We start from the raw sequence: 11,908 nt of genomic DNA, 5'->3' as shown, positions 1-11,908 counted from the left end.
ACCATTATGCTATATTTTCTAATGAATAACCAATAAAATAAGTTCATAAAATATATATATAATAAATTATGTTAATTGCTAAATGATAGAAATTTATGTTTTTAATTAAATATTTTTCTAAAATTAATAGATATCAATTAAACATATTTATAAAAATGATATTTCTGAGCATAATATATATTTTTGAGAATGCAACATTATCACCGAAACAAACACTACATAATAAATAATAATGCATTAAATAATGAGTAAATTATCAAATGTGTTATTAATATAACAATATTCTTATTGCCTATAGAATATTTGTAATTTTATGATTACAAATTTGCATCAAACACATTTGAATTTGAATAATTATAATTTTTCTCTTTCTTTTCCTTTTGCCTATATATATATATATATTTATCTCACAACTATTATTGTTTTTAGTATTATTTTTTTAATTTCACATTAACTAGTGATATAATTAAAATAATATATACAAATAAAAATAATTTTTACTTTATAAATTATTAGTTTTATAAGATTAAATAAAATTCTAATACACTTTTCTACATTTTAATTTTTTTATACCTCAAATTTAGAAAGAGAAATGATTGAACTCTACACCTAACAGGAAACACATGTTAATATAAATAAATCATAATTGATTTCACCTTATATTTAATAATATTATTTCTAAAATACTCTTCATTAATTAACTATATCTTTTATTTGGTGTTGATATTAAATTTTAATGGAAGAGAAAAGATACTTTTAAATAAAAATCATAAATATTTTTATTAATTTGCATAAACATTTTTTAGCTTACACTACTAGAAAAATACTATTTAACATCGGTTTAGGTAGAACCGATGTAAAAATTGGATGCGGTGGCATATTCGTAAATATGAGTTGAATGTAAAGCAAATTTATATCGGTTATGTATAAAACCGATGTAATTATTGAGCATTTTACATCGGTTTTAATTGGACCGATGTAGATTTAAATGCGCGGTGGCAATTTTGTAAATATTTACAATAAAATTTACGTCGGTTTTGAAAAGAACCGATGTAGTATGGAGACCAATACCCTACCTCGCGTGGAAGCCCTTTCTCCAGGAAAACATTTCGCTCAAGCATCTTGTTCAGCACGTACAGAGTGTGCGCGACCCAGCCATTGTTGAATCGCCATTTCCCCACGAAGAACCCTCTCTCGAAGCATCTTGTTTCCTTTGTTTGGTGAGCTGCGCAAGCCATTTCCCCCCGAAGATCCCTTTCTTGAAGCATCATCTTCTCGTGCAAAGAATTTTGCGCAAGCGATGTGGTGGAACCCTAAATCCCGTTTCTTCATTTTTCATCCGAAACTTCGAGACCGCCAACAACGTATTCCCTTACAGAGAGAGCCTCCTTGATAATCCTAAGTTCCTTCTCATCGATATCGGAGATCTCGATACCTTCGACTCTGACTTTCCCGCCTAACTCCGCTCTTCCCACGCCGATATCCTTCCACTCGTACTCTCTCTCACTCTCACTCTTTACAATCATCGTCGTTTCCGGTTATAACATTTTGTTTATTTTGCATTTTCAGTTCGAAACCGCGGCGGCGCAGGTTCTCGTGAGTTTGAAGACGAAGGTGGCTGGGGACGCTGGAGATATGGAGGATCCATTGCCTGGTGATGTTCAGATTTTGCTCACTTCCAAGGAGGATTCAGTGTCGATGAGATCACTCGGGGTAAGTGAGTTTGATCTAATTTAGAGTTCGATTATGATATTTGTGTTTTCATGAATGTGATAGTTTTCGTTTCAATTTGGTAAGTTTTGTAGTTGGTAATTAGGAATTCTTAGTATTTAATTAGCGGATGTCATAGCGATGCTTTTTTTTTTTTTCACAGGCTCAACATATATCGAAGCTTGTTAAAATTTCTGGGATTACTATTGCTGCATCCAGGACTAAGGCAAAGGCTACTTATGTTACTCTGGTGTGTAAGAATTGTAAGAAGGGGAAGCAGGTTCCGTGCCGGCCGGGACTTGGGGGAGCAATTGTTCCTCGGTCGTGCGATCATGTTCCTCAGGTTTAGTTAGTGTTTGTTGTTTGTTTATATTTTGCGTGACGTGTGCCTCATCTGTGTTAACTAAGGATCTGTTTGGCTATGGAAAATGTTTGATGCTTCTATTTTCTGTTTTTACTAATAATTACCAAAATATTACCATATTTTCAATTCTTTTTTTGTGAATTTTTTTTTGAAAAATATGAATTAAAGTGAAAACAAATTGACATCTTTTTTGTAATTACTAGTGGATATAGGAAATAGAAACGCTTTTTTGTTAAACTAATAATAAACTCTGCATTGTTTTGATTTCAGGATCACCTTGCCCTGATGATGGAACTCCTTGGAAAGATGGCTCGGAAGGTGAGTACACTTCCACTGCTTGTTTATATTATTTGTTGAATTAAGAGCTATTCTAGCCTATCTAGTGCTTGTTTGCTTCCTCATTAAGGATCCACGTTAAGAGCAAAATTGGGTCAAAAATAACCTTAAACCAACTATTAGTTGCTTCTTGGATTCACGTCAATGTGCACTTCGAGGTGCAAGCAAGCATGCCACTAATCTAATGCTTGTGGGTTGCAGATTGCTACTGGTGGAGCTCTATCCAAGGATTTCTTTGATAGGCATGGGGATCTAAAAAGGATTAGAAGGCTAAAATTCTTTCCACTTGACAAATTACTAATTGATAAATATAAATTCTCAGTGAATGATGCTCAAGAGTTTTCAAAATTTCTTTTACCACTCTTTGATTTTTCACCGGAGAAGCGACCAACTGCAAGACAGTGCCTGCAACACCCATGGCTGAAATGTCCCAATGAAGAGGAAAATGAATCTGCTGTGAATGTTGGAATGAGCAACCTCAAAATCAAGGGGGGAAAGTGAAGGGTGAAATGTGTTTTGACACAGTCAAAGTTTAAGCCCCTCCTTCCACATGAAAAAAAAAACTATTGATTGTGCTTTCTTTTATTTTTTTTTTTACTTTGTTCAACTTTAATAAGATTCTTTCTATTGGATTATTAACTACAGAGATGTAAATCAGTAAGGAATTTTGTTCCTCCAGAGATATCTGACAACAGAATTTGCGTGTATATTATTGTTCAGTTCTGCTCAGTAAAGCTGGGTCAACTGAGAAGTTATCTTGGTGAGAGAGCTTGGTCTTACTCAAACTTACAAAAAGTTGATAAAAGAGGTATGTGACTAGGTTTATTACAATCGCATTACATTCTTTTCAGAAAATACTGTTGTTTGAAATAACAATATTGAAATAGTCTTGTTGATTATAGTAGTATCAATAAGAGTGTCAAATTTGAACCAATCTTCAATTGATTGGCCCAAAAAGAACAATGAAATGAGCTTGTTTTGGGGCTAACAAAATTGACACAAACTTATTTTGGCCTGACCTAGTACAGTTGGCCTGATTTTGCCTAACGCAACAAACTAAAAAAATGCCAAAATCAACTATTAATCACTAGGGCTAAAGTTTAGGTTCGTGTCTAACTTGGGAGAGCTTTTTAATGGTTCATGATTTTAAGTCAAGTTAGACAAAGGAACTTCTAAAAAAATTTACGTGTATAGGTTGATTTTAACTTCTGCAAGAAGTTTGATGAATTTTGTCTCCTTAGTTTACTTTATTTTCTTTTTCTATAATTGCCTACCGTGGTGTTTATCCAAACTGGCCTTAGAATTGCGCTGCTATATTTTAATTGACGCAATTGCGTTGCCATTACTTCCAAATTTATTGCTTCAATTCCTTAATTAAAATACTACCTTATCATTGTCTATTGCAAAAAGTTTATTTCCTATACTTTTTTGTAACTTCCATTTGGTATTTGATACACACCATAACTGGCAAGAATTAGTTTGCATGGTAGCTTTATATAATTTAATACAAGTCATATCTAGTCTAATTTTGATATGAACTTTGGCATCATATGTAGGTAACTTGGCTGTGGCTTCTCTTCATGATCAAATACTTTTGCTTATAAACATTAACATAGGCTCTAGTCTAGTGCATACATTTGTATTTAATTACAGGTAATCAGAAATAATCCAAAAATAAGCATGATATTTTTTTTAAAAAAAAAATGCAATCTACATCGGTTCTTCAGAGAACCGATGTAAATTTAAGCATAAATCTACATCGGTTCTCCAGAGAACCGATGTAGATTTATGCTTAAATCTACATCGGTTTTTCAGAACCGATGTAAAAATGTACTCCTTTTCTACGTCGCTCTATTCTACATCGGTTTTAGATGACTTTAAAGAACCGATGTAAAATATGCATTTTGTAGTAGTGTTATATATATTGTATTTCTGATTGGATGAAATATTATTTTTGTACTAACTTGCTATGATTTCTACGCTTAACCACTCAACATCTAGCAGCGAAAAACAACTAAAATATCTAATATTTATGTATTCACATCATCTGGATACAAGTACCACACGATACATATAATATATAAAACAATTGAGGAATAAAAAAAATATACATGTGTATACAGTAATTCATCATTGTGAAATAAAAACCCTAAATTATCGTTTAAGTAACTCTACAACATATATACAAAAGTAGCCTCTAACTACACCACCATCCACCAAATGCATGTAACATCTTTAACATCAACACCTTAATAGGTCAATAAATCATGTCTAAATGCCTAAAATATTCTCAATATCACACCTCAACAAGTCAACAAATTAGGGCTAATTAATATTTAAAACATTCTCAACATCAAAACTTAATAATTATCATCTTTATGCATTGCCCCAAGTTAGTAGTTATAGATCTAATAACATTAATCAATGTACAACATAATTGCACTTCAATAGTTTAATACTATATAATCATCTATATATATTATCCCGGATCAATATACATAGACCTTAATACCTGGTAACATACAACATGCAATAAATTCATTTAACCTATCCATGTTGACAAAGTAATCATATCAGATTCATGAGTTGATCTTTCCTTCAACTAAAAACCAAAAAATCAAACATGCATTGCAATAAATCATCAACAACATGAATCCAAGCTCAAATTTAACATGCAACCAAGTATAAGTCAAAATCATCAAATTTCTCTCTTTGATAACCAAAGACACATGTTTCAACACCATTTCTTTCAAATTCATGCAATTCAACCTCACCATTACAACCAATTAGTAGACATTTACATGCATAGGACTCAAACCAGATTCTGGTCTTAGCTTTCTTTACCTCAAAATCTCAAGAATTTGAGAAAAGGAGAGGAAGAAGAACGAACAAATCGAGCTCCTTCGAGAACTATGCACAACTTCACAACTCAAACTCACGACTATAAGGACCTGAATCAATCACACATAACTAATCAAAACTTCGAGTAAAGAATTTTCCCTCTCAAGAGGAGGATTAGATATGAAGAGAAACTCATAGACTTTCAAAAGTTTTTCTCTAATTTATCTCTATAAAATTCTTAAGAACTAAATTAATGAGACTCGATTCTTAAAATTAAAGAACCTTATATACTTCTTTTCTCAAGGTCAAACTAAACTTTTGTCTAGAGAAGCTTACTAAAATACTTAAAGATTTCTCAATAGTTTCTTAACTCGTAAAGTCTCTGACAATCACACTTTAAAACATCACAACATATAATTAATAAAAAAATAATAATTAACAAAACTCATAGTGTTACAATTTTGAACACATTTTTATTATTTATTAAAAACTAAAAATTTCAATTAATCTCATTTTTTAATTTAAGGCCCCCCTTTCCTATTTTTATAATATTAGTTTTTTTTAAAAATAAATTTAAACTTAATAGTTTATTGTGTGAGTGTGTATTACTCCCTCTAGACCTATATATCAGCACAAAAAGTTTAACTTTTTTGGACTTAAATATAAGTAAATTTTAATCAAAGTTAATTTTATTTAATTTTCTTTATCCAAAAATATCTCTAAAGTAATAAATAAAGTAGTATCTAGAATAAATGTGATAAAAGATATTTTAGTAAATATAATATATATTTTATATAAAATAATAAAAATGAAATATATTTAATTATCTTCTTTAATCATCTATAATATGTGTGAAATTATTATTATTTTTCTTATAAATTAATAAGTTCATTTACTACTAATCCATTGTGGAAGGATGGAATAATAACATACCCTTTATTCCTGTTCCACGTGGCGCTCCCAACCAAACCAAAGCAGGTTAGGTTGCACCATATAAGATAGGGAGTTGCTACGGTACCTCAAAGATTGAGGGATTTTAATACATTTTTCTATGTAAACTTATAAAAGATTTAGAAAAATTAATTTAATTATAAAGTGAATAATACAAATTATACTTATAAAATAAAAAATAAGATAAAATTATAGAGATTAAAATTATAAGATTTCAATAATATTATAAAATATTAAAAAAGAAAAAAGTTAATAAATAGTAGAAATAAAAAATTATTAAAATTATAATATAAAAATTCAAAAATTTAAGATAAAAAGATAAAAAAATATACTTAAAATTAAAATTAAAATATAGAAATTCAAAAATTTTAAGTGAAAAGATAAAAATATACTTAAAAAATTATTAAAATTAAACTATTTAAATATATAATAATATTATTACAAATAAATTAGAATATATAAAATAAAAATAAAATAACTAAATAGTTTAAAAATTAAAAGAATAAAATATCATAAATATTATTTAAATAAATTATTAAAAATATAAAATATAAAAAACTGTACCGGTACCCTCTCAAATAAGATGGTACCGTAGAATTTGTGTATAAGATATCATCAATATCAAGAAATTAAGCAACATGGTTGAAAATGATGGAGTCAATGTGTAGCACGTTTTCCTTCTCCGTGTGAATTTCCTGTTCAAGTCGCGTTCTCCATGCTATATATATAGCCACCTAGCTACCTCACTTCAACACTCTAAATTATAAACTATGGAGTTTGAGAATAATAATGGATCTCAAAGTCCATCATCACCAAACCCTAGATGTTCATCTCACAAGAGGAAAGCTGGGAGAAAAAAGTTCAGGGAAACACGACACCCGGTGTATAGGGGTGTACGGCAAAGAAACGGGAACAAATGGGTGTGTGAAATAAGAGAACCTAAAAACAAATCAAGGATTTGGGTAGGGACTTACCTTACTCCTGAAATGGCTGCTAGGGCACATGACGTGGCTGTCTTAGCACTTAGTGGCACCTCAGCCAAGTTCAATTTTCCTGAATCAGTTTCCCTTCTTCCACTTCCAAACTCATCTTCTGCTATTGACATAAGAGCTGCAGCAGCAAAAGCTACTTCTGCTGACCTCACATTTTCTTCCTCTCACAATGGGAATAATGCTCATCAATGTCCTTGTTTCAACTTCAGCATGCTCGGATTGGAGGGTATTCCTGATAGCAATAGCAATGATGAGTCCCAAACAATGTTTTTTGATGAGGAGGCACTCTACAATATGCCAGCTTTGTTGGATAGCATGGCAGAGGGTTTGCTTCTCACCCCGCCATCTATCAAAACACCAATGGATTGGGATGATCTTGCTTCTCAAATAGACCTCACTTTGTGGACTAACTAATTCCATATATACTTATACCATCTGCCTCCATTTTAAACTTTAATCAATGTTCCTAGGAATATTTACAGATTACACTTTAATTAAGTTTTTATATTTACAGTGAGAATCAAACTTGCTTATATCTTTGTGAGATATGAGTATGACTCTCTTTTGTATTAATTGAATCAAACTTCAATGGTACACGTACTTTTTTTTTTTTTTTTTACCAATATTTTAAAATTTTACTTTAAATTAATTTGATTTGGTTGTGAGGTAAATAAAATTTTATCAAAGATTGTTTTCGTTAAAGATTAAACTTGGAGATTGTCTAAACGATTTGATAGTTCAAGTACTTTTAATTAGTATTCCTAATTTCTCCTTTGTTTTTTTTTTTTTTACTAATTTATCAAAGAGATTTTTTCGGATCCCATGGCATGCATGTTCATGTACCTTAAGAGAAAAGATCAATATGACAAAATTATATATATTAAGTAAAAAAATTAATATATATATATATATAGTAAAAGAAAGAAAGAAATAATTTACTTACTCTAAGAGTAACTCTTAATAAACTTATTTCACTTAATAATTCATATTTTATATTAAATTTTAATAATTTAACTGTTGAATTAAAAATTTTTAATCCATATATCAAGTCTATAATTTTTTTTATAAATTTAAAAATCATATGATATATCATTATATAAATTTAAATCAATGTATACAATTTTTTATGATTATATATCCATCAATTTATTTTAATGAAACAAAGTATATATCAAATAATTTTATTTTTTTTAACTTACAAACTTGATCAATGCATAAAAATATTAATTTTAATTTAATGATTAAATTGTTGAAAATAATTAAATTATTGAGTGAAGTAAATTTACTAAGACTTAATTATTCTTGAAGTAAATAAATTTTTTCTCATATATACATACATACATACATACATACATACATACATACATACATACATACATATATATATATATATATATATATATATATATATATATATATATATATATATATATATATATGAAAAGATCAAATCCTAAATATGTAATAATGTGAAATAGTTGGGACAAAATTTGACTGTGTATATTAATTTTATTAAACTTGAACATGATTGTCTTTGTATTCTAGTTAAAAGAATCTATGACTACTTCTTTTGTGCACTTTCCACAAAATTATTTTATTATTTACCTGTACTATTTAAATCCAGAATTTAAGATACAGTCGGTTAAATTAGGAGCTATTTTTATTTATTTTATCAGTTGTGTTTCAAAAGAACTAAATTTTTAACTATACCTTTATATAGTTAATCGTGGACGTGAGCCATTCTTTAACAACGGCATCTTTTTCTCTATTTTAATGTTGTAACTACCCTAGTTTTGTCTCCACATATATAGTGTCAAATCCAATCCACACCTTTCTCTTCCACTGGAATCTAATATGGATAGATATGGAAAAAAAAAAAAAATCAAATTGTCATTCTTCATGATACAGGGGTGTTTATATATAGTTTGATTTGCATTCATTAATTTTTATATATTTTCAATAAAAATAACTGAACTAATCATAAAAATAAAATGCTGTTTTTGTCTTAATAAATCTTTCAAATAATGTCAAGGATACAGCACCAAAATAAATTTCTTAATTTGTTTTAATTTCATCGTAAAGTGGCATTGTAGTTTTACAATTAATAATATTTTCTTACTTTAATTATTTTTCCTTTTTCATGAAAAGATAAAAATAAATTGTGTCCTACTTTTCAAATAGGCAGAAGGGTTAATATATATATATATATATATATATATATATATATATATATATATATATTATAATTATATTTCTCTAAAATGGCTCAACAAAAAGACACATTTTCTTAATGAAAATCGCACAACAAAACATTTTCGTGTTTGGTCGTTAAATAATTCATTTGTTATCTTTTATTTTTTTTAAATGTCTCTTGTTATATTATATCACTTGCAATATATATATATATATATATATATATATATATATATATATATATATAAAGTACATTTTATCAACTTAAACTTTATTTAAATGACACTAAATTTCAAATTTATTCAAATATAACATATCACCCATTTTTCTCAATTAAATAACAAAATTTTAAATAAATACTAACATAAGTTTAATTAAATAAAATTAACTGGTTAATATTAACAAATATCAAATATTTCATGCTTACCTGTTCATGCTCTTTTTACTATATAAAATGTTTTTTTTTTGGAGTTTAACTTTTCTACTATTAGTATGTTAAAAACATAACTCAGTTTAATTAGTAGCATTATTTTCTTTAACATTTCTATTGTTGAGTTTTTTCTTCTTCTTACTATTAACATGTTATGGATTTTGGTATTTTCTGTTCTGTGTAAAATATGCTAACAAAATTAATATTTTTCTTTATTTACGTAAAAGATTGACATAAATTACAATGACTAGTACATGACATGAAAGAAGGATGATAAAAAGCTGGCATATATATTGATTTAGATTCTAAGAGCGTTGTATGCTATATCACCTGTGAACTTCCAATTAGGCTTTAGTATTTCTACTTCTGTAATTTTGAATATAATTTGAGCCACAAGTGTAAAAAATCACAAATGTATGTTTCAGAAAAGCTAACAAAAGAACTCTTTTCAAAACTTGTGATGACCTCAACAATTAATTATGATGTTCGAAAGTTCAAAACGAGTGTGGAAGTCGGAGCAGTCGTTATGACTTCTGAGTTCTGAAGTTCTGAGATGTGAATCATACCAAAAACTTCCTATTGGGCCATAATTTGATGTTGGACCACTTCCAATTGAAAGATAACTTCCATGATATAACTTTTATGTACAATTCTCACCCTAACTTTCTGTAAAGGTTTGAACACAAATAGCCCAAATTTACTTGGTCAAGGCCTATTGGAACTTATTGGGATGAGTTTGGGGGGAGTTAAAAATAGACCCAATTTTGTAGGTCACTTTTCATCACCTAGTTTTTTCCTTGATTTGTGGAGATTCTCCATCACTTCTTTTTGTCAGATTTTCACACCAATACAATGTGTTTCTGAACTTAATTTCTAGCAAATTAGGATCGTTCCTTGGTTTTACACTTATTGTTTTGACCTTTTCTCAATATTAAGATCGTTCTTCACTCCGTATTTTGAATTCTTTTCAATTTGATGAACGGGAACTATTAAACTTAATTTAATTCAAAGGAGGTTTGCAATTGCAATCAATGAAAGTTTTTTTTTTTTTTTTTTTTGACTGGTTTGACTGTGCTTGGGAATTCTAGATTTAAAACTACTCTTGGGCCTTTTGGGCATTGGTCAAATAGAATTGGAATTTTTAATTCAAGCTTTTTGTTGATAATTGACAGTTTGTGCAAGTTGAATAATTGACTTGTTATTTTAATTTGCTTTGCCTAATTTGATTGAATTATTGAGTTGATCATCTATCTTTATTTAATTTAAAGTTTTCTTTTTGTTTCATGACAGTGAATGTGGAACTTAAATTGATGTTTGGTAATATAAAAAAGAGTTAATCACCTATATATATTGTCAGTGTAAAGTTTTTTTACAATGACAATTAATTATCTCTTTTAATTGTGCCATGTCACTATTAAAAGTAAATGTGTTTATAGTGACATGACACAATTAAAATAATTGATTATTAGTATAAATTTTTTTTTTCACTAACAGTGTATATAGGTGATTAACTCTATAAAAGAACAATTGCTGTTTGGTTTTTCACCTTTGGGTCGAGGGCCCTTTTCTTCATTTCAAGATCCGTATATGGATCAAGTTAACAGATTTAGGTATGGGCTCCACTGAAAAGAAAAAAAAAACATATTTGCAGATGAAATGGTATTATTATGAGTGTATATAAATAAAATATATTTTTTTATCTATCTAAATTACAATAACATAAATAAAGTTTGAACTTAAAATCATACACATAGTATTAAAATCTCTCATATGTCATATTTAGATGTGTGACACTTGAGTTTAGATATGTGTGCAAGCTATGAGTTTTCCTGAACTAATTAGTTTAGATTTAAGATAAAATCAATTTTAAATTAATCATATTGAATTAGTCTTATTAAGTTTGAGTTTACAAAAATGATAAATTTAAATCAAATCTATTTAATAAAATTTGAGTTGGTTTTATTGATATCATCAATTTAAATTGTTATATTAAAAATAAATAAATCTTTGCTTATTGTCTATTTTACACAACTTTTTTATTTTACATTTATACAAAATAAAAAAATTATTCTTTTTTCTTCAATGACTTAC

At 28.2% G+C, this 11,908-nt stretch overlaps 2 protein-coding genes across 2 annotated transcripts; both read left to right on the top strand.

The window, feature by feature from the left end:
- Positions 1-1,523: 1,523 nt before the first annotated feature.
- Positions 1,524-3,174, top strand: LOC145950882 (uncharacterized). Its single transcript, XM_083062728.1, has 4 exons — positions 1,524-1,713; positions 1,874-2,053; positions 2,345-2,392; positions 2,612-3,174. Exons 1-4 carry the CDS (start codon positions 1,636-1,638, stop codon positions 2,909-2,911), a joined length of 606 nt encoding a protein of 201 aa, XP_082918854.1. The 5' UTR covers positions 1,524-1,635; the 3' UTR covers positions 2,912-3,174.
- A 3,768-nt stretch (positions 3,175-6,942) lies between these two features.
- Positions 6,943-7,813, top strand: LOC109799090 (dehydration-responsive element-binding protein 1C). The gene has a single exon (XM_020359581.3). The coding sequence runs from the start codon at positions 6,973-6,975 to the stop codon at positions 7,606-7,608; it is 636 nt and encodes a 211-aa protein (XP_020215170.1). The 5' UTR covers positions 6,943-6,972; the 3' UTR covers positions 7,609-7,813.
- The last annotated feature ends 4,095 nt before the right edge of the window (positions 7,814-11,908 follow it).

The sequence above is a fragment of the Cajanus cajan genome, chromosome 8, assembly GCF_000230855.2.
Source record: "Cajanus cajan strain Asha chromosome 8, NIPB_CcT2T_4, whole genome shotgun sequence".
NCBI lineage: Eukaryota > Viridiplantae > Streptophyta > Magnoliopsida > Fabales > Fabaceae > Cajanus > Cajanus cajan.
The sequence above is the reverse complement of the archived record's forward strand: the minus strand, read 5'-3'. Positions and strand labels throughout refer to the sequence as shown.